Source organism: Dermacentor silvarum, chromosome 1 (genome assembly GCF_013339745.2).
Source record: "Dermacentor silvarum isolate Dsil-2018 chromosome 1, BIME_Dsil_1.4, whole genome shotgun sequence".
Taxonomy (NCBI): domain Eukaryota; kingdom Metazoa; phylum Arthropoda; class Arachnida; order Ixodida; family Ixodidae; genus Dermacentor; species Dermacentor silvarum.
Window position 1 is genome coordinate 18,686,643 of NC_051154.1, and position 24,084 is coordinate 18,710,726.

The 24,084-nt window shown below is 46.1% G+C and overlaps 1 protein-coding gene across 2 annotated transcripts in view; it reads right to left on the minus strand.

Annotated features, from left to right (window-relative positions):
• Positions 1-4,487: 4,487 nt before the first annotated feature.
• LOC119457518 (transcription factor collier-like) overlaps positions 4,488-24,084 on the minus strand; it is a 117,742-nt gene continuing 98,145 nt past the window's right edge. Inside the window, exons 11-15 of one of the 2 annotated variants that reach the window (XM_049665139.1) lie at positions 19,586-19,712; positions 15,606-15,694; positions 14,455-14,623; positions 11,339-11,509; positions 4,488-4,801 (exon numbers count right to left, since the gene is read on the minus strand). In XM_049665139.1, the coding sequence (XP_049521096.1) occupies positions 4,692-4,801; positions 11,339-11,509; positions 14,455-14,623; positions 15,606-15,694; positions 19,586-19,712 (666 nt within the window). In that variant the 3' untranslated portion in view covers positions 4,488-4,691. The remainder of the gene's footprint in view (positions 4,802-11,338; positions 11,510-14,454; positions 14,624-15,605; positions 15,695-19,585; positions 19,713-24,084) is intronic. The other variant, XM_037719115.2, reaches the window with a different exon arrangement.

Sequence of the window (24,084 nt, forward strand, 5' to 3'; positions counted from 1 at the left end):
TATAGATATACCGAGATAGCGTAGCTTGATTCAAACGAATAAATTATGCCATATTTTGAGTGCTGGTGTATCGCCGATTTTTCTCGAGCTATGACTTGCAGCTCATGCGCAGACTTGAGGCGTATTGTATTTGGGATCCAGCACCTTCATTTATCACATTATACCTTGAACAACCATACGTCCCCGGTAAAAGAAATAACAGCATGTGTCGTCAGAGGTAATGTTCTTTGCCCTGCTGCTTTTAACCCTTTATTGATGAGATGGCTGACAGACAACAAGCGTCATTTGTTAGTTTGGAGCAGGGATACTGGACGGGGAAAAGAGAAGTTTGGCGCGTGACTCGCGTTCTTTTGCAAGCACGGTCAGAGGAGAGAAGCCGACGCAACATCTTCGGCTGCAGTGCTGTCACTCACGTCATGTCAAGCAAGTTAAATGTACACCCATGGGTCATATACGATGAGAGCTGTCTGTACAAATTCCAAACGAAGCCATAGATGGCTTGAGGACGGTATTGCGGAAAAGGGTTCCGCAAAATATTCCTTTCTTTTCGCTGATTATGCTCATTGCCGATATGTATTGCACATTTGGCGTTTTCTTTTATCGTTTTTTTTTTTTGGGGGGGGGGAGGGGTATTTATATGTGCCGTTATAAAAGGGTTAACTTGTCCTTCAACAATTTTTTTTTTAATTTCAAAGTTTTTATTTAGTATTTACAGTACGTGGTTCATAGTATATTTACAACAGGAGGCCCACAAGTCGAAACTGCAATTAGGGCCTCCTAATTAGTGTGCGTTCGCTCGCGCTCAGTGTACGATACTGTAAACACGCCTGCAAGTACAAAATATGTTTTCTAGGGTGATGATGTAACTTAACTGTTCTCTTTTTACATGGTTACTGGTGCGGTTAAACAAGATATTGTTGCACTTAGGGTGAAAAAATTAACGCGTTCGAATATCGAGGGATTTATATTTTGGTCCCGAAGGAATGAAAGTCATAAAAAGCATACGAATGGTAGATGCGCAATTCACGAGTCAACTGACTTGGGATGACTAAATGAATATTATTGTAACTAAGCTGTCTCTTATAATATGCTGATAAACCGGCACCGAAATTGGCTAGCTACTAAAGCAAATGTGTTATGATATATTTGCATATTTCTCACACACCTTACGGTGGCGGTCCCACTCCCGCGGCACGAGCCCCCGTTTTCCGTACTTTTGGAGCAACCATGGCGGCTCTTCTACTTAGGATATGAAGTTGTCGTATAAACCATAAAAAGCTTAATTCTTGTAGATTCCAACTATATATAATATAAAGAAATTGATTAATGTGATTTAGAAATAAATGGTCAAGAACAAGCATGAGATACATGGTTCTTGCGAACTGTGTCTCAGTTGTGACCACATTTAGAAGAAACTACCGCATTTACTGCACTGCGGCTTGCTCTGTAGCTTTGGGACATATTTATCTATTGCCTAGACGCAGCAAAATAATGTTGAATTTTTACTTTTTGGATAATTTGCTTTTGAACATTTCCAAATATAGCAAACTTCTGTTGTGAACAGCCCGGCAACTACACGCTCAAGGAAGCAAAATTTTGGATAAATTAGAGTTCAAGGAATTTCCATTTAGGCCGCAAAATTTCATTCATGCACTTTTATTAGGTCTAAATCGCAGCTTCATAGCTTCAGTACCTTCCCGCGAAAATGGGCAAAAGTAGGACCAGAATTCTAAATATTGCCTAATTTCGGTCGCATTATCAGGAAAACTAATACGGGTACATAAATGAAATTTTGCATCTTAATATATTCCTTGAACTCTAATTTATCCAAAATATAGCTTCCGTGAGCGTGTAGTTGCCGGGCTGTTTACAACAGAAGTTGCGATATTTGGAAATTTTCAAATAGAAATTATCCAAAATGTAAAAATTCAACATTATTTTGCTGCGTCTAGTAAATAGATAAATATGTCCTAAAGCTACAGAGCAAGCCGCAGAGCAAATGCGGTAGTTTCTTCTAAATATGGTCACAAATAAGACACAGTTCACAATAACCATGTATCTCATGCTTGTTCTTGAACATTTATTTCTAAATCCCATGACTAAATTTCGTTGTATTATATATAGTTGGAATATACAAGAATTAAGCTTTTTAATGGTGTATACGACAACTGTATATCCTAAGTTGGAGTACGCTAGCGCAAGACAGGGGTAATTGGAGATCGCAGGGAGAGGCCTTCGTCCTGCAGTGGACATAAATATAGGCTGATGATGATGATGATGATGATGATGATGATGATGATGATGATGATGATGATGATGATGATATCCTAAGTAGAAGAGCCGCCACGGTTGCTCCAAAGGTACTGAAAACGGAGGGCTTGCGCCGCCGGAGTGGGACCACCACCTTAACTGTTGTCAGCTCGTGTGTCGGCAAACCACTGCGATTACTTCGCGGAAGCTTTATCTATGTATGTATATATTATGTATACATAGATAAATATGTCCCAAAGCTACAGAGCAAGCCGCAGTGCAGTAAATGCGGTAGTTTCTTCTAAATGTGGTCACAACTGAGACACAGTTCGCAAGAACCATGTATCTCATGTGTATTTATGTATGTATGTATACATTGCAGAAAAAAAAAACTGCTTACGTGGCATACGTAATGAGAGCATGTCGCACACATGGCTTACGTTTTCCTAAAATATTCTCGAAAAAAAATTATCTTTCCCAGTTTCGGCTTAGAGGAGGATAGTTGGAGGGAGCGGATTAATATAGGAGGGAGAAAAAATGTCAATAATTTACGCCCTACCAAACCTATATTTATGCCCCATGTATAACAGCGCGTGGTCAGAACTTTGGCACGTACCGAAATGCCGAACTAATTAGGGAACTATACAATCCCGTTTTGTTAGACAAGTTTAACTGAAGGGATGGTGCCGATGTATTTGGCTGAACATTGTAAACGTCACAAATGCCACCCGAACATTTATGACACCAAGTTTCTGGCAAGTTCCGGAGATGGACTAGAGATGGAGATACTATAGAAGCTTTTTCCATTGCGAGGGCCGAGGCCATGGCACTTGCCGACAAAGAGATTGCCTTTCTCATGCGATAGAGAGTTCATGACGTCAGGGTGGTGCAGTTCATTTTTTCATGTATATAAACCTTGTTTCTTTAAATAAAATTTAGTTGGAAGTTAGCGCCCGTTCGTTGTACCTGTCTTCTTTTCGTCCTCGTCCCTTTTGCGCTGTTTTTTTCTTCAAGGATGTATTTCATATTTATCAAAATAGAGCTCTCTGAATAATTTTTGTCGTGTCCTAGCCGCATGTGTTTCTGTTTTCTCTTTCAGTCAATGCATACGAGGTGCTTGCTGTGTTGATGCACATTGGTTTATGCTACATTACATGCACTCTCACCGTGCACTGAAATTGTTACTGCGTCTTGTGTAACGTTCGCCATAATCATTTGTCCATCTTACAGTGCAGCAGTTCATGTCCGTTACGAGCCTATCTTCATATATTTCAGTGTACCCCTTGCCCCATAAAGCTCTATACATCATCATTATCATCATCATCATCATCATCATCATCATCATCATTATATTTCAGTGTATTTCACCACTGATGTTTGATTAACATTTAAACAAATATTCATTTATTACCGCTGCTGATATTTATAACTTTTGAACTTTGGAGAATATCTAGTTGACTCTTGAGTGATTTTCATTATGTACAGTTGTCGAGTGCGCTCGCGCACTGTAGCAATAGGTGGGCTTTTTCCTCGACCTTCCTCCAAGTGACAGTAGTAATTAGTCAATTCATTTGTCGGACCAAATGTCTCGATCGCATTCCTTATTTGAGGCACCAGATTGTTTTTTTTTTTCTTTCAGTTCTTACGCTCTCTACCAAGTCTAAGACCTAGCCTCGAAGGGGACACACGTTATGTCGTTTTCCTTTCCGGTCGCCACGCATGGTCGGAGCCTATCTGGCTTCGGAGCTTCGAGTGGGTCAACTTTGCCACATGGCCCTGAGGACCGACGACGGATTGAGGAACGCGTTGCAAGTGTCCGGTTCCTGTGGCTGCGGATGATGCTGGACACATCCTTTTGCTGGGCTCTGCAACGCCCGTCATAAGTCTCGGGATACTAAACAATGTCAGAATGAAGCTCAGATGTGTCACGCAATCGGTAAAATGCAACTCTCGGCAGCTTGACGTATAACCTGTGGAGAGTTAATAAGCTATTCGTAGTCGAGCATGATCAACACTGGCCTTTTTTTTTTTTTCTCTCCTCCTTTGGCCTCATACACACAAGGCGCAGTGGCTGATGACATGTTACAACCTGCCGACCGATGTTGTTAGACGACGCCAGGTTGCATGTCGACATTGCGTTTACGACGGAAAAATCGAAATTGTGCAGCAGGTCGCAGTGGATCTTAGCGGCGGCAGTTTGCGGCCCATGAAAAGAGAGTCAGGTGTGCGAAGCAGGACGTTTATTACGAAATGACACGGGCTGCGGGCGGCCGCAGGAGCTGGGCGGCGCCTGTGCCAGCGGCTGCGACGACGCCCCGCAGCGCTCTCTGTACAGGGTTCCTCCTACGCGCTGAATATGTACACACGGGCTGGGAGGAGGGCAGCGTGGTAGAAAAAACGAGTCCATGATAATACACATTGTACAGGACGACCGCTCAGCGTCACTTGGCACCCGAGGTGACGATGGAGCCGCCGTACGACTGGCCGTTGCACGTGGGCAGCGCGAACGGGTTCATGGCGGCGAAGTGGGACGGCACGATCCCTCCCATGCCTGCGGCGACACGAGGAGAAAGAGAGAATGACGTCACCACACGAAATTGGCACCGCGTGCAGTCTTTCCACTGTGCTCGACAAGCACTGTGACTATCCCACGACCTGTGTTGGCGTTGCCACACGATATACCTAGTCTTGTGCAAAAAATCAACTGCCCTGAACGTAAGCGACATGCTTTCAGTAAACCGGAACATATTCTGCAAAGGAGCTGCGTAATATGACAAGACTTATTAAATTTAGATCTGAGATTGTACGTGCCAAATAACGATCTGATTACGAGGCACACCGTACTGAGGGACTCCGGATTAATTTTGACCACCTGGGGATTACGTGCACCTAAATCGAAGTCGCCCCTAGAGAAATGCGACCGCCGGGATGGAACTGACGACCTCGAATTTAGTAACGGAACGCCATAGCCACTAAGCTTCCATGGCGGATCACGACGTGGGCTTCAATATACGGTGTATTTTAGTACATTGCAATGCCACGCCGCATAAGTGTGTATTGGCCAGGCTTTGAGTTGTTTCCAGGGGCACTGCAGCAAAATCGATTTAAGAAATCTTTCTGCCTTCTAGATCGACCACTATATCACAGAGGCGACGTCTACCCTCGTTGACCATGCGCATTTAACTATTTGTCACTATGGTTCCTAAAACGCAACGACGTTAGGCGAAAGTAGTGCAGAACGATAACTAAAAAGTGCCGCTTTACAATAATGAAGCTCCGGGGGCCCCACAGTCAATTGATGATACATAGTTTAAGTACTCTTTTTGATCTACGAACCCACAGCATTGGCTCAGTGACGTTTTGTTATTGTGGGCGTAGTCTCGCAGCGGCCACACTCTTTACCGGCAGAATGCAAAGTGCCAGCTTTGGGACTACAATATAACTGGCCATTGACAGTTCTTTTCTGCAATACCCACATTGGTCAAAACAGCGCCTCCTCTATTTTTTCAATGCCAGCCAGATGCGGCCCATCCAACCGTTCAACACCCGCTCCGATCGCCCTTTCCTTCTCTCCCCCGTCGGCTAGCGTTCGCACCTGCTTTACGGTCGTGGGGAAGAGTACCCTCTGGGTGGCGCCTCACGACGGAAGTCGGAGGAAGTAATCCTGACAAACGCGTGAAGCGTCTATCGCATCTACTCCGGAACGGCAGCGGCGCGCGCTCAGACGCACGCGTGACGCAAGCAGTCGTACCTAAAATCCCTATATAAGAAAAGTACCGCCATCCTTTGATCAACGCCGCTTCTCTCTCTCCTGTATCTCCGATTGGACGGTGATAGCGCGCGCTTTCACTTCTTTATATTTTTTTTGCTTGCCAGGCTTTCCGCGTTTTCGATGGCTCAGAAAATTGCTTAAAAATGCCTGTCACTCAGGTAGCAGCTTGATACTTCGTTCAGGAAGACGCGCGATGAGTTCGCTTACTTAACACGCTTATTTAACACAATAAACAGTTGAAAGCCCTCTGCGCAGCCGCAGTCGCCGGCGGCCTTCTTCGGCCGCATGCTGCGCTTGAGCGCGCGGAAATAATTTGCCCGCAAAACTTTGGCTTACGCGCGCGCCTGGCAAGGGACATCGGTGCTTTTGTGTGCCTTTTTGTTCGGCACAACTTCTCGCGGTTTCTTATCATATTTTTCATTATAGAAAGCAAATCGTCTCGCGCGCAGCCGTAGCAAGGGAGTTGAGGGGTGGGAGGCGCGCGCCGCGGTTTTCAATTACACCCTCTCCGTCCGACAGCAACCCTGCCGCGCGCGTCGATCCAGGCGGCCGTGGACAAACGCGTGAAGCGTATCGATCTACTCCGGAACGGCAGCGGCGCGCGCTCAGACGCACGCGTGACGCAAGCAGTCGTACCTAAAATCCCTATATAAGAAAAGTACCGCCATCCTTTGATCAACGCCGCTTCTCTCTCTCCTGTATCTCCGATTGGACGGTGATAGCGCGCGCTTTCACTTCTTTATATTTTTTTTTTCGCCTCAGAGCCATGTTGAAAGCCCTCTGCGCAGCCGCAGTCGCCGGCGGCGGCCGCGGCGCGCGCCTGGCCAGAAAGCTTCAACATAGACTTTCTAGGTGCGCCACCGTCGACTTGCTTTCGCAAGCAAAAAGCAAAAAAAAAAAAAAAAGAAAAAAAAAGAAGCGCTTTAGGAGAGGAGACAGCGCAGGAAAGAGTAGATGGCGGTACTTTTCTTATATAGGGATTTTAGCCGTACCTAAAGCCCCTAAAAAGTAGCGCCAACCACTTCCCTCCTCCTCCGTTCCGCTGTCGCGCTCGGCACGGCCAGCGCGATCGAGGCGCGATATCGACAGTGGCGCCGCCTAAGTCGGGCCTGCCGTGGCAGACGACAGCTAACGCGCTACCATAGGAAATCCGCGGAAAACTTCGATCGCGCCCTGCGGAGCAGTTTTTGAGGCGCAATTTTGCTTTGTCAGTCAGTAACCGGCCTTAATAATGCCGTTTTGGATGTAGCAACGCGACGATGCGAGACGGCGCAAATGCCAAGTGTGCAGCAAGCGTTTGCGCTCGCCGGATGGTTAAAAAAAAAAAAAAAGCCTTTTGCCCTCGCCTTGTCGGTTGCGGCATCTTAAGGCGCAGCAGCATGCCATCACAACGAAGTTCTTGTCCCTAACACGTTTGATCATTTTGTGCGTACAGCACTTTCGTCGCACAGGCCCGCGATTGGCGGTCGGAGCGCACTGGAAAGAAAAAAAAAACACAATAGCGCCACGCGTGCTTCCACGTGACACGGATTGGCCAATGCGGGAGCGGAGGAGGCTGGGGCGATTGGAGGCGGCGAGGAGGAAACGCCGGGGTGAGCGCAGTGGCGGCAAGATCTAAGAATGGCGGTACTTTTCTTATATAGGGACTTTAGTCGTACTCTGTGGGTAGCGTCACATCGCGGCAACTCACTGAACTAAGGCGAACCAACGGCTCCCATTGCGGAGCGAGCGATTGCACTGGCATTGAAAAAATAGAGGAGGCGCTGGTCAAAATAAAGCAGTCAAAGGTCCATAGATGGTTAAAGAACACTTCGTCGTCGTCGGAAAACGCTTAATTAACGATGAAAAAAATAGGTATTAATGTTCTCTACACATGTTTGTTATTTAATTACAGAGACAAAACACAAGACTAAAGCTGCGCATACACCCTGCATTCCTTTCTCTTTTCAACAAACAAAACATTCTTCTACTTTCACACACTGTCAAAGTGTTAAAGGCAGTGCACCTAAATTGCGCTTTGTAGGTTAACGGAAAAGATCTTGCAAACGGATTGGCTATGTACAACTGCTCACGGCAGCGCCTTAACGCCAGACAGCGGTTTCTTCCAAATTCCTGTGGAGGAGCGCAACGCGGCAGCTATTATTCTCTCGCGATTTTAAGGCCTCACAACAGGCAATGCATCTTTATTTTTTCTGTTTTACCCATAAATTCGCTGAGCTACACAAGTTGGCCAATATACACTTCACGTCGGTAGAACAGTGGCATGAAAAAATCCCGAGAAAATCCGCGCACCGGACATCAAGTACACAAACATTTTCATTTATAAAAACTGCTTGTCAGTGACTGGCTATCTTCCTTAGTACTAGTGACCATACTAACGGCATTGAAAACCTTGCGCTGTGGTAAACAGTACATCTGGCGCCACTGCGTCCGTGATACACTGAAGAGTACGATTAGAATACATGACGATGATCATTATTTATTGGCATCCCCTTCAAAACGGGGCGGTGATCAACAGACACCTAGCCTGCTTGATTTAATCCGGTATGCTATACATGCTTGTCATTCTAGCATTTTTGTATACATCTCCTTAATCTTTTTTTATCTTCTTCCTCTAAACTTCTCTATCTACCTTGTACCGCTACCTATGCTGTAACGGGTCCGGTCATATCAACCTATTCCCTGCTTTTTTTTCCACCAATACTCTGAACGTCTCTTGCTTATCTCGACTGCTGAGCGGTTTCTGCTTCCGTCCATTCTAAATGCAAGCGCTTCTGGAACGTATACGTTACCTACGGGTCTCACTGGGTGAATCCCTTCGCACTCTATCAGGATGTGCTGAGTGGTCTCCAGATTTTTGCTGCATCATACACATGCCTCATTTTGTTGCGAATATTTTCTCCGGTATGCTTTTGTCCTTGGGCAACCAGCTCGAGCCTCAAATAGCAAAGCACTGCCCTTTGTGTTATCGTACAGATTTTCCCTTCTCATTTCTTTCTTTACATTCTTGTAAATCTCCATGGTCTTTTTCGTTTCCATGCTTTGAATCCAATTCGACGTCTCTGTTTCTCTCACTTTCTTTTTGATGACTCCAGCTTGTCTATTTACACTTACAATTACTCTGTGCTTGGTTGCCAACTTTCTTGACTTCTTCCTCCATTCTGTGTACATGCTTTTCAGGTACAGATACTTGTGCACCTTAACCGCCCATTTATTTTGAGCCATGTTCCTGAGTCTTTCTTCAAAACTAATCTTGTTCTGCGCTTCTCTGACTTCAAAAGTGCCCAACCCATGTCACACTCACACTACCTCATTTGTGGTATTACCGTGGGCTCCCAAAGCCAACCGGCCGACTGATCTTTGGTTAACTTCCAACCCCGACAAGATATCCAATTTTAAGCATAGAATGGCATTTGCGAACGTCAGCGCTGGCACCATTACTCCTTTCCAGATTCCACGCACCACCTCATACTTATTGCGGCCCTACAGTGCTCAGCGTTTCATTATTGCTGCATTCCGCTTCCCCTTTATTTTCAGATGATCTTGGTGGGTGCGTGAGTAAGCTTTTCCTTCGTTTATATATACGCCGAGGTACTTATATTGCTTGACTGCGGGTATGACTTGCTGTTGAATTGACACCACGTAATTATACGGCTCTACATTAAAGATCATACTTCCTAATTTCTCTATGCTAAACTTAAGGCCTAGATTTGTCGCTGCGTTGCCGCAGAATTTCGCAAGTGTCCGTAAAAGCCTTGCATTGTCCGCTAGTAGCATAATGTCGTCCGCATACATCAGTCCGGGGACCTTCTGTAGCATCATTTGTTCATTGAGCATCTAGGATAAATCAAACCCTAATTCCCTGTTTTCCGGTCCTCTTTCTATGCCCTTAACATAAAGCGTGAACAACAATGGAGACAGAGGACATTCTTGCTTTAGTCCTTCGTGAATTTCCACTACTTCATTACATTTTCGGCCTTTTCATAGAAATTGTACTTGGTTGTCTCTATATATCTCCCTAAGCAGCTCCATTGAAATCGTCATATATGCCTTTGTGCTTGAGACTTTCCCACAAAAATTACTTGTCTACGTTGTCGCAGGCTCCATTATTATCTAGAAATGCTATCCATAAAGGTCTATTCTGAGCTACAGAAATCTCTATGCACTGAGTTAGTACAAACACATCGTCTAAGCGTCGGCCTGGTCGGAACCTATTCTGTATAGTTACCCCAGTACATAATGATTTTTTTTTTCGTGCGTCCATCTTACAGAAAGGCCGCGAGAGGGGCGACTTCCATGATGCAGCGATATAAACGCCCCTTTGTGAAAGGAGTACCGTTTCTTGCTGGCATAAGTATCATCCGCGGAAATTCTGCAGAAAAATTGTGCTCTTAGACGACACATACAAAAATGCACCTAGTGTAAGAGCCTAGAGAGGACTAACACGTTAGAAGACAGAAAACGGCTCCTCATCGATATCGCACGATTGGTTGTGCTTGGTGCTGTGGCAGATAGAATGCGGAATGCTTTTTCTGTATGTTCCACGACTTTCGTAACAGCGCTGCATCGCCCATCGCCTGTTCTTTCCTTTGTCTTGTGCCTAAGCGATGTCGTTATCTATCATCCAAAACTAACCCGCCATAGCGTCTGAACACGTGTGCGACGTCGTGTAGACATGACACTGCTACCGTGGTACAGCGATTATGTTTCAAGTTCTGAAGTGAACAAGAAATGTGCTTCTTAAAGCAAGGTTTCCACAGCAAATACCTATAGTTTTAGGTTGAAACAAAGCGCCAAGCGAAGAAGGCTGTAACGCTCCGCCTCCTCTCTGTGTAAGTGTGCGAGAAATTTGCGAAAAGTCGCTCAGTAGCGCACATAGTGTGCACACGAGTTTGACCACAGGGCACGCAATATAACTCTGCTTGATTGCCACAGGCTCAAGGTGTATTAGCAAAGACGTCAGTTGCACGAAGACGAACAAACAGCGTTCTCGGTCTGCTTTCAGTAAAAACTCCGACGATCAGGGAAATACATCACGAAAGGCGGCTCGCAATACTCTATCGCGGATGGCTGTCTCACCGAGAATGCCGGCATAAAATCAGGGGCTCGATGGTCAGGAAAAAAAAAAATGTTGATGACATGCCTGTGACACGAGCGAGCAAATCTAAAGGAGATTCTAGCAATATAAAGCTCGTGCCACTGCGAATTAGGTTCACAGCACAGTGCTGTACACGCGGCCATCATCATCACACGGCGTCGGCGTCGCTGCAGCCGGGAGGCCCCCGGCCTGCGCGAAAGGACGTCCAGCACACGCACCGTTCAAGAGTCCCGGCGACCCGGGCAGCGGCCCCGCGGCGGCGTACGTGGCGTTCGCGCCGCCGGCGTATGGCCCCCCGGCTGTGGCGGCGCCGCTGCTGCTGTGCGGCGTCGAGGCGTTCGAGCCGTAGCCCCGAGGCGACACGCTGCTGCTCTGCGAGCGGCCGTACTCTGCAAGCGGCGGCAGCAGCCGGAGTCAGTGGGCCAAAGTCCAAGCTCCTCCGCCCCATCACATCCGTGCAGCACACGCCGTTCGACGTCAGCGTGTCTCCCCGCGCACGTCGTGTATGGGCGAAGGATCTGCCCGAGGCGCGCCGAATACCGTGCGTCTGTACGTACGTTCAAGTGACAGCCCCGGATGCTTCCTTGCACACTTAGCTCTGGCAGTGCTGCACGAAACTGGTGAGGCGGAGTGTAGCGTACACAGCGAATTTCTCAGACATCAAAGCGGGTGCCACAGTTCTCGAAAGGGTACAGTCACGACCTCGGTGGCACTCCGGCTGCGCAATGCGGCACAACATTCATTTACGAACATTCGGAGCACGTGGTCGTAACGATGCTTTTCATGACAGCGAATGGCTTGTGGAAAGAAGACGCACCGTTTTCAGGGAGCGAATAGCACGAAAGGGCGAGAAACGTCACTCGGTCGTGGTTTTCGTGGCCTAATCCTTTAATGAGAATAAATAGCTGGCGATAAGCCTCGTCACGTCATCAGGCCACGGAGATGTTGACAGAGATTCTACAACTGCTGATAGCCCACAACCTACACAGCGGCGTATTCTCGCTTACGCTTTAAGTATGGAAAGGGAAAGACATCTCACCAAAGGCAGACTAACTAACGGGAAGGCTTCGTGTCTTTGCCCTTTCGACCGAACCTCAAAATAGGAAGGTGACAGCCACGACAACGGCCAGTTCGCCGGAAGTTCGTGTCGTAGACTAACTATCGCTTCTCTAGTGACGAAAAAAGCACACCCTCATCTTTGACCGGGACAATGTACACGACCCTGCCAACTGAATTAACTGAAGGCGCCTCAGGTTCGGAGCGGGCCTTACGAACGATAGGCTTTAAGAATGCCACTCCTGATCACTACTATACGACGGCTACAGCGAATTACAGATAAGTGATTCTCACTTATCAGTTACCCAGGCTCTGAAATTTGCTATTTAGACTATAATCTGATATCACGTTGCACATATGCACACATAACTGCGGCTTGGCTTTTTGCGCGGCCACTTATCCTCAGTAAGCAGAAGGCAGTGATAACTTATACATTTCCGTCAATGTACTGGTTCCATTCGTGTTCAACCTGAAAAATAGCTAGGCATGCAGTCATCCTTGAACCTCTCAGGTCTGGAAAGCCAGACCTCATAGAAAAACTGCGCATTCCGCTTCAGTAACTGTCTGGCCATCCGCATGCTCCTCATCGTCACCTTCTCATTTCAAGCCTCAGCTTTGGTCCACGTGCTTCTGCTGTTCGGAGAGCATTGAGGTAGGAGAAAACGCGAAGCTTTGGCCCGTGCTGATTGCCGCTTTCCAGCAATAAAATATCCATGCCTCAGCTGCAACAGAAAGTGAAATATTCGGTTCGCTCGTGGAATACCCATTTTATATAAACTAAAGAGTACTTCGCATTATGCAATACATCGCACATCGCCGGCAAAAAAAAAAATGGTGTGCTATTCGGTACCACGAAGCACGCACGTCTAAGGCACCTGTGTCCTCGAGCGGCCAGTCGCGCGGCAATTTTGCGTGCATTCGCAGGCTGCTTCCCAACACCACCTAGATAGTACAAAGCCTACGCACTCCGATCACGACGTCATGCTACCAGACCCGACTGCCATAGAATCTAATGGCGGTGCTCCCGCGTAAGCAACAGTGATTTTGACGTCACCGCTTTCGTCACGCCAGCCTTGGCAATGGAAATCTCGGGCCAGGTAGCATGACGTCATAGATCGGAGTGCGTAAGCCTGTGCTATCTAGGTGGTGGTGTTTTTCCACGCTCGGAAAAACACTTTTATGTAGCACGTATTGAGCAACAGAAATCTGTATCGCCAGCTTTTCGTGTTGCTCTACAATTTTCTCATTGACACTTTTAATCTAAATATAATGTTTGAGAAGTTGATTAATTAATTAAGACTAATTATGTAATTAGGCGGAATGCAAAAACTAATATGAGTGTTTCCAAGCGACGACAAACAACATTACCTTGGTTGTGTCCAACTACGTGGCATTTGCATATTTTTAAAATCTTGGTGCATGATAGTTGGGACGCCCTCAATAATACGTACCGTTGTGGGTGTTACTCATCTGTACAGGGCCTCACACTTCCGTTCATTGAACACACGCTAAGCGTACTGGATGAGACAGCTCTCGCACTTTTTTCTTTATTATTATTATTATCATTAGAGATTCTGTGTAGAAGCACCAACCAGCTTGCTCGTCGGTGTTAGTAGAAAACGCGTTCAGCTGCAACTTTTGCTAGAGCAAGCGTTCGCGAAGTCAGTAGAGCGTGGGAGGACTTGTAATGGCCTCCTGGGCCCGTTTATCCGTGCTGAAAGTGACGCATTTAGTCTCACAGATGTGATTTATATCGTGCAGTTTAAACGTCGCGCTCTGTTTTAATTAACACGCGTGACCTTATGCGCCGTTAGCGAAACTTTGAGTGTGGCGTTGCTATTTCTTGAGGCACGTGTGTTTTCAGGTGCTCTTTTTTTTCTCTCTCTCTGCATGCGGTGTGCGTCTAATCCGTTATTTCCTCGCTATTTCCTTTTCTCCCTTCGTTTATTTTTCCGCCTCTCTCTTATCAATTTCTCATTTTCCTTTTTGTTTTAATGCGTTCTCTTTGAAGAATGCCACTGTTCTGGGCTAGCTGGTGCTTCAGTTTATGAAACCAGAGGGCAAAAAGAAAATCTAAAAGACGAAAACAAGCAACGCAAAGAAACAGGGACACAGGCACTTTGTCCTATGGCTATGAGTTCTTACCTTGCCTTTATTTTTATTTTTTTTCGCACGCGCATCGCACTTTGTAAATATAGTAGCACAAATACCGTGCTCTGAGCAGGCATTCGCTATCCCGGTGTGACGAGTTGTACAGCGGTGCTCGAATATCTCTCACCGTTCTCCTGGACGTTGACGGCCAGCTGACCGGCGGCGGCGTACGCATTGAAGCCGGCCGATCCTCCGGAGAGTGCGGGCGAGCGCGGGCCCTGCAGCGAGAGCTGGTTCTGCCGGGGCATGCTGTACAACGCCTCGGCCAGGTCGGCGGCCCGCTTCAGGATGATCTCCTGCAGCGTCAGGCTTTGAGTCAGGCCGCTAGCAGTAATCCCATCGCGCTCCACTACGAGCCTTGCAACTCTCCTGTGCAGCGCTCAAGCTCAAGACCGTTTTGACCCTTAAGAATGGCATTATTGTCGTACGTGAGATTCCCATGACTGAGATATCGGACTGGTAGAATCCTACACTCGCAATTTTGGAGAATACACATCAGCATACTGGCGACGAAATTCTCTTTAGAATTGCGAATACTTCTAGCACAGTCAAGTGCCGTCAAACGACGGACTTTGGCACAGCGTATGGGAACGCGCACCCCGTAAGCGCCACACGTATATTCCACAAACATAACAGAGAGGAGACATCAGTAAAAAAGTGGCTATGCGGCTTCTAATTCAAAGCAATACGGTGGTAAGCCGGGACTCACACTCACCAGTGCAGGTGAGTGTGCGCTCTGGGCGCTGCCACTCAGGCATCTTTGGTCTAGCGATATAATACGAGGAAACGAAAGCTTTCGATGCCATATCTAGAACTCTCAAGTTAACGGAAAAGGTTATGCCTATATGTGAATACCCGTCAAATATTCATTGCAATAATTTACTTTATTTAAAAATAAACACGAAGGCCGTGTGTGATTCCTCAAGCGCAAACGTAATTAATAGATATATGATGTACTATTTTGTGTTAAGTGGACAACATCCTCTTCATTTCGCTTGCTTTCACTGTGTTCAACGGACACCAAGAAAAACAGCGAACTACTTTTCAAATGATTAGAGATATGACCGTCAGCGAAGACTGGACAGGCAGCACCTTTTTTTTAGAAGTGTCTCGCTATATCGCACGGGTATACTTCCCGCGTGATTAGCTCCGCGAAGATGCAGCGAAACGCGAGGTGCAGTGAAATGGCGCATCATCAGCAGAAGCACGGTCTGGCGCGAAAACCAAGAGAAGAATTCGGTAATCACGGGAAGTCGCCCGAAGACAGAGGTGACCCACCTTGGGAAGCTTTTCGGGGTCACCGGGATGGCGCGGGATGAGCTTGGCTAACCGCTGGAAGCCGTAGTCGATTGTGGGCTCGTTGAGCGCTGTGCGAGACAAGCATGCGCCGGGCCGTCAGCCAACCAACGTGCGTCACTTTGTTTAAAGCACAAACTCTGGGGCAAATAAGTCAACTTTCTCAGGGCATTGCCGCTTCTTGAAATCAAGTATGCTCCGAAAAAAAAAGACCGTTTGCGTTTGTTTCTGTGTACCTTTAAGTCACAGAACCTTTAATTCGTAAATGTTTATTTCCCATTGATCCTACACTATATAATATGCCCCACATCAGGATTGGCTGCCATCTGTTAACAGTACTGCCGTAAGCACTTCTTTGAGAATACAGACTCGTATTCACAAAAGGCGCTTTCGCTACACTTCTTCGTAATAGCAAATTTCCTCATGCTGTGCATATTATTAGAGAAGGCGGCCAGTCAATAGGAAATGCCACTATTGCCATTGGCTGTCGAAGTTTTGCGAATTTGGCTCCCTGTTCCTAGACTATGCACCAACTTGGCAGAGAGGATGTTTCGAGGAATGAAGCACAGGCAAGAGAACCGACACCGGAAAACCCGAGCAGCCAAGTACGGTTCTGCACAATAAAGGTACACGGCTGTAGACGGTGGCAAGCAAGCTCCTGCCCGGAGCCCTTGTCAAGCTGCTGGAAAGCAGCTTGTTGCTCGAGTCCTGGCATTTTGTCTTTGTAAAAACTGAATGCGAAAAATAAATAAATAAACCCTCTTGGACACACCCTACAGACCTCCACTGCAGGGCTGTACATAATATATTGATTCTTCCGTTCCCACTCGAAGTGAATAGCGTGGACTCAAAATGTCTGTATCACGGTGTAAATAATTCTCGCTTTACATGAGGTCAAGAGACGCGGCGTAAAATGAATTGCGCAATCTTAGCCACGCAATTTACGATAACTTTCGTTACAGAACTTTTAAACAGGGCTAATCTTCCTTCTTTGGCACAAAGAAATCGTTGTTCACGATTGAAGTTCTTCTATCAACTAATAAAGGGGCATTATAAGATGGACATAACAAAGATCGCAGCCTTCTCCTCCGGATACGCTACTCGGCAAAGTCATAATTTCTCTATAACTCCTTTTTCCTCACGCAACAACTCTTTTAAGTATTCATTTTTCTGCGCACAATAGTGGATTGGAAACAGCTAAAAATGACGTCGTCTCTGCGCCAACATTAACTTCTTTCTTATCATGCTTACAGTGACATTATTTTGTTTGTGCCATGTTGGCAGTGACAGTGTTTTACTTCTTTAGTGTAACGTTGCGTGTGCCCAACCTGTACGCTTTGTATTTATTCAAATAGCAATCTTTTATTACCCTGTGCATTTTCTGTACATACCAATGTATTCATTATGTTTGTACCACCCTGCTAAAATCACCGCATGGTGATTGCAGTATCCATAAAATAAAATAAAAAATATACTGGGAAACACACGTGCGTCTGAACCTTCCGATCCGTGGGCGGCTCCGACTGTTGTAATTTGTTGGAAAATTTGTTGGACGCGGTTGCTTTACACGACTAGTCATCGCACGTTGAAGAATGTCCAATGTGTTCCCGTCATCGCTTCTTTTTGGAACTGAAGATGGAGTTCACAGAGCTGACATTTACTCTGCCTCGTTTATAAGGTGCAAGATATTCGAGACAAACAGCGCGAGACATAGCGCGTGATCTAAAGCGACGCGGGGAAAGTGTTATAGAGCAATAAACAACCACAAGTGCACAGAAGAAAGAAACAAGAAAAAAAGAACAGATTAATGTCTTTCACAACACATCGCTAAAACGCGAGAACAAATGAAAACAAACGAAAGCAAAAACGTAAACTGTGATTAGAAACAAGGTGAAAATATAAGGCGCACCTATTTAAAGCTGGGGTATCCGATGGCGTGCAATGCGATGAGATCACCTACAAGAAACGTCCGCTTGATAATAAGAAACACAACAATTAAAAATGGATGTCATTGTTCAACAAAGTTTGAATGAAACGTAAAATGGCGGCGTGCACTGTGTGGAAAGGGTCGGAAATGTCGAATGCTCGGCTGGAAAGGCCGCAGTACGGTGCACGTATTAACGGCGGCCCGGTAAGTCATTCAATGCACCACACGTGTGCCTTTCAGAAGTAGACGGCTGTTGTATGACTGTAAAAATAAGGAACATCTAACCTGGAACGCCTAAGGTTCGAATTATTTCATTAGAAGATTAAAGAAAACGTGGTTTTTCCTCATAGATCTGCAAGACTTTTACTACCCTGACATGCATCCTGGAAACTCAAATTCTCTTGCAGGTACATCTTTATCTACGTTTTCCGTGTACGAGTTCATTGAGGAAAAGTACATTGATAGAAAGCTCCTAGAAAACATTTTTTAATAATAACATAAGATTGATAAAACATACGACAACAATAGAGCCTTTCTCACTCTTTCTAATGCCGTCAATGCTTTTTTTTTTTATGCAGCTCTTACAATTTCCTTGATTTATGCGACGTGCAACGTCAAAATACTGATGCATGTGGATTTTTTAAGATGCTAATATTGCACAACTGATGATTGCGCAATAATTCATATTGCTCGATAAGTACTACAGAGTGCAATCAAGTTGTAAAAATGGCTTCCGCAGGACTGAAGTATTCTCACTTATATATATTTCTCACTCTGTAAGAAATATCTATTTTGCCATAAGTACCTGAACAAGATACTGTAAGCGCAAGTAGATAATTCCACTTTACGCACCATGAATTCTCAAATGCTAAATGCTAAGGTTACCTTGTTTCATTACTTCTGGCAAGGGTGCCTTTTACAAGGTGATGGCATGCTTCCGAGAAATATATAATGTAGATCTGTCCCATTTGGAAACCGTCACAGATCTAGTCGACATGTATTTATTGCGAACGAACAGAGCCGTAGATGGGCATGTCCGGGAATTTTGGCAATCTGTCGAACTACACCGCAGTGCACCAACGTAACTCAATGGGTAGCATGTTGAAAAAATGGTATTTTGGAAGGCCGCCCGACTTTTAGCTACTTTCAGTTAGCAACATCGAGAAGGTACGCCATTTGATTAACATGCATATTTACGGCACTTAGTCGTAACGTCTTTGTTGCGTTATAGCAGAATTTTGGTGATGAATAAGACACTGCTATAACACAGCAGGAAAGGTACAAATAAGTAGCAAAAATACGCATGTTATTAGAAGGCCGTACCCTCTCGACGTTGCTAACCTTAAGTTGGTGAAATTCGGGCGGCCTTCTGAAATAATATTTTTTTAAATGCTGCCTATTGAGTTACACTGGTGCATTGCGGTGAAGTTCAACAGATGGACGCAAGGGCAATGTGCAAAATTCCTGGGTGTGATCCTAAAATTTCTTTTTGCAAGAAATAAGAGAGACCGAACAAAAAGCTCACTCACCAGAACTTTTCTTTAAAAAAAGAAATGGGGCGACGGTGATTCAAAGCGGTTAAGGGAGGCGAGAGCACTGCCTGGTGTTAAGGAGGTTACGCTTGCTCCCAAGAAAAGGCCGATATATGAGATAGCTTCTCGGTCGAGAGGCTACGTAAGGGCGTCATATGTGCCTTTTCTTGCGGGTTACGCTGCGCTCGAAAGAGAGAAAGGCCACAAGAAGAAATTCTCAATTAGAAAGGCTCTTGGCGAACGCAACCATTATTGAGCTGATGACCATGATTGCTATTGTGACGTATAGTTTGTTGTTTTGAAGGTAGGGCGAACTACTTTCTAAGTTAGTTTACTTGGAAATGCACAAGGCACTTAGTTTATACTTCACCGGACTCTCCCTAGAGCTGCACATAGGCCAGCCTGCTTGACATACAAACTTGTCTGCATCATAGTATGGAAGGTAGTCGGAAGTGCGACGCGCAATGATACGCGGACAGGAGCCGCGAGGTGGTGTTACTCACAGACGTAGACGAACCTCCCCGGCGCGCCTTTGCAGAACTGCTTGGACTTGTACGACAGCGTCACTTCGACGACGCCGGGGATGTGTCGTGGAGGCGTCTGCACCCGGATAGCGTGAGACGTGATAAGCTGCAGGGTGAAATCAATCAATCAAATTATATACTGCTGAAAACATTAATGAAGTATTATTATGTACCCCAGGATTGTTATTTAAGCCTTTCGGAGCACAAATACCTTTTACCGTCTCGCACAGATAATGGGGCAACACCGTCATTTGGTGACCGCAATATCTGCAAATTGTCAGTGCCAATCATTAGATCTATGTGGGTAAATAAGGTAGCGCATGCTACCGTTAACCTGAATAGCATTCTGCTGGCCAAAATCTCACAGAGATACAGAGCAACGTGACAGCGATCAACCAGCGGAATCCTGCGGCGTCTCAGTGGCGGCATTATGAAAGCATGACAGCGGGAAAATTCTGGCACTTAAATGAGCGATTTGCAGCCCTTGAGCGGTATGCTGCGAAAGAAGAAGGGGGAGAAATGACAGTCCGCAACACCTGTCGACAAAAAGGAATCGAGTCTTGAAATCTAGATCTGTTGCAGGAGAAAAGGCGGCACTTGTTAAATAATGAAGGGATGTGGCAGCGGAGGAGATAAAAAAGTAATGACGGAATGCAGCCGCCTGCAAAGCTCAGGTAATGCTCGACTGGAGTCACTTTCGGTTGCACCGTATACCTGGCTTTCGTGAAGGCACAAATAACAGTAAGCATTATACACAGGCCGTCGCATGCTAGGCGTAACAGCCAGCGATGACCGAACATTTTGTCAGTCTCATATGTTGCAATCGTTTGTCTAATCGAAGGAGTGGAAAGACCGGGATCGCGTCGCGCGGTCTACGACTATCGAGGTCAGGTCTCCGTGAGATTTTCTTCAATTTTGGACTGTGGTAGGGAGATCGGAACCGTTGTGGATGAGATCCCTCCTATTATACATTAACGTAGCTATGGGACTTTATTTCCTGGTTACATACGCTTATTGACCTCATCCTAATGTGTGGAAATGGCTGCATGCACTGGATTGCCCTTTAAAGCTGCAGCTGCCATCAATCACTGCTGACTCAAATGCGGCACTGTTTTGCTACCTCTGGCTGGCGGTGACATTTAAAAGGCTTAGTCGTTCCTTATTAGAAAAGTAGAAACGCCTGCGTGCGACTCTTGCTGGAGCAGCGACAAAGAGCGCAGGGAGCATCGTCTCCGCCTCGGTTCGCGTTGCTACGACAGCGCCGCCCTCCTCGCCGGACAGCACTAATTAAATTAAATTCTGGGGTTTTACGTACTAAAACCACGATTTGATTATGAGGAACGCCGTAGTCCGGGACTCCGGATTAATTTTGACCACCTGGGGTTCTTTCAGTTCACCAACGCACGGTACACGGGCGTTTTTCTTTTTCTTTTTTTTTTTGCATTTGGTCCCCATCGAAATGCGGCCTCCGCGGCCGGGATTCGATCCCGCGCCCTCGGGCTTAGTATCGCAACGTCATAGCCACTAGGCCACCACGGCGGGTCCGGGCAGCCTCAAACTGGTTGCACTCAAGAGCACTTTCAGAGGCGAACATCTTTGACGCATGGTCGTACTACTCGGCGATGGCGCAGGAAGCAACTAGAGCGTTACTTCTCAACTCGATAGGTGCACACAGTGAGGATCTACAGATATGGCCCCTTTAATCCCCTTGCTGCAGGGCATGACCAAACGGACGTGCGTCTACTCAGCCTTTCTTCTCTTGATGCACAAAGGGACAAATAAAATGCTTTTATAGTAGAACGCTTCCGCAATCACTTTTTCTCGCGTGTTCACTGAGAAACTTGAGGGGCAGCCCTTCCCGTCTTGCTGCGAGGGATTTACCGTCCATTGAGACCTCACACCCGGATCTTGTGCGGGAACGATCTTGAGGAAACGGCGAAACGTATTTAGTGACAGCGAGGACACTGAGTTGTGCTCCGCCTCAGATCATGATTCCTGGGACGACGAATTGTTGACCATCATGCCCAGAAAAGCCAAAAGAATTCTCGGGGAATTGCCTGCCATGTCGCTGCAGTCTCGTTCATGCGAGAGGACTCTACAAGCAATCTGCGCGTGCCGAACAAGCAAGCTCTGTCACTGCCTTTAGAAAACTTTGCACAGCAAACTTAAGGAGCTGTGGCTTAAGACCAGAAAGCACATCTCGATAATTCACTTTATAAGGAGGAGCGCGCTGGACAACATTAAATTGCGATGTCTCACACCTGATGTGACCACAGCCGGCGTCTTCTATGGTATTTACGCGACTATATCAAAAAGGTACATATGTGTCGAGGGCCTGCCCATAAATGACTAAATAAAAGTTGGCGATAATAAGTTAGTAAACATAAGTAATGGTACTGGGCACGGACTAAAATCTTTATTTCATTTAATGGAAGGGCTTTATTCAAACAATTTCTTATTTTAATTAGTTGCGTTGACCTTCGGGTGTGACATCCTGGACAGAAGAAAAATAAATGTTTCTTTGTTAATTATAATCTTGCTTTTACCGCCAAATCTTCGTGCGCATATCGATTTGAAATAATATGAAAGATTTGTGATGGCAAACGAGCTTCTTGCCATTTCCCGTTGCAAATAGGTTTTTGCTAGTTCACAGTCATTCTATCGGCACCAAGCAGATATCTACAAGACGTTGAGGTGGTCTCGTAAGCGTCACAATTCTTTAGAAAGGCCCCTTTATTTTGCCGGAATGTCGCTACCGGAAGTCCAGTATTTCTACGAATCCGTGTTGACTTGTGCGCATGTTCACGTTTAAGTATCGCAGAAGCGTAGGCCCAGTTGGTGTTGCATTGTCAAAGATAACATAGCGCAATACCTAGGAACGAGAGCACTCGTGTAGTTTCGTCTTGCTCTCTGCCCCGTGCATTGCGCCATTTTATCCTGGACAATGTTCACGTTCTAAGGGTTGCTAGAAAGGACGACTCGTGTGAGTTCGGCAATAGTTACTGAAAGCCAGGCGTGCAAACACGGAAACAAGAAAGAACGAAAAAGAGGACACCGACTCTGAAAATTAAAGATCGCACATTGGCAGGAAAAAAGGATGACACGAAACTTATCTGCACATGCTCAAGGGAAGGCGCTCACCTTTCAATCATAGGCACGTGCAGGCACTCGCGAAAGATAACTGTTTAGGCATGACAATCACTAAGTGTGCAAGATTATCGAGGGCTGACCTAGGCACGCGCTAGCGCTTTTCATGATATACCAAACCTCGACCGTATGGAGAGTTCCTTCGCTTTTATGAGTGAACAAATTGATAGTGTCTGCAAATTTTGGAGTGCACTTGCAATGGCGACAGTGTAACTAAAGGGGGCAGTGTTCCAGCGCTCAACAAAAGCTTATGCTCAACAATTCTGTGATTGGTGGAACAACTTGTCTGCCCTACATAACAGTGACCGCAGCTAAAAGGAATTTGACAAACAACGCCTATTAGGCATTCTGCGAACTTGTCGGTATGCTTTAATAACACCTGCCAGGTCTGTTCTTGCAGTATAGGTTTACTTTATTAAAATGAGACTCGGAAATGTTGAGCGATATGGCATTTGGAAAACCGCCCCACTCCTTTCTTTCTACTATCTGTGACCTGCAGCCATGCAGCCTGAATTACTATATTTTTCGGTTAGGATATTTGTGAACGAACAACAATCATTGCCATACTGGATACCTTGTTCCTTAAGAATACGAGTTAAATGAAAGGATAGCTTCAGGTGCGCACAAGCATTTTTTTATGGCACTTTAAGCTAATAATATTGCGCGGTTGAACCAATTACCGTGGTTTAAAAATTAATCACGATTGAGTCATTAATATATTACTCGATACTTTTTTGACCAAATCATTAAGCTCAAGAAAGTAAGCTTTTAATTGTAGTCTTCAGGTGGAAAAAAAATCTATCTGAGACAGGTGGTCACAAATGACTTACTTCGGAACTCCGTATTTATATAATCGCCACATTGTATAGATGTGACACCGAACACATCGAGCATAAAGACCTTCTGTAGACATGACATGATAGCATGACAGAAATCTGCCTCAGTGAGTACTGATTGTATCCGCTGTAGCTGCGTCGCCAGGCGCGTAGGAACGCGAGGCCATCTGAGCCCGATATCTCTCTGGATCCGTGCTCGCGCGGCGCTTCGACGCGTACGATCTGTCCCGCACCATCTGCGCATGCGTGTAGGTGCGCCGGCAAGCGTACGTGTAGTATGGCCCTTGACGCTGTAACAAGGCAGTTTCGCCACACACCACGCACTCGCCGTCGAGTCGGGTGTATACACTATATCCGAGACGCCTGGTACAGCCACCGTGGCGCGGTTTACGCTGCGCAGCACCGCGGGCCTCGCGTGCTTGCTGTCATTGCTTCGAGCGAAACTAGAATTATTAAAATGAAAGACTGCGCCTATTTATGGCTATGCATTTGGGA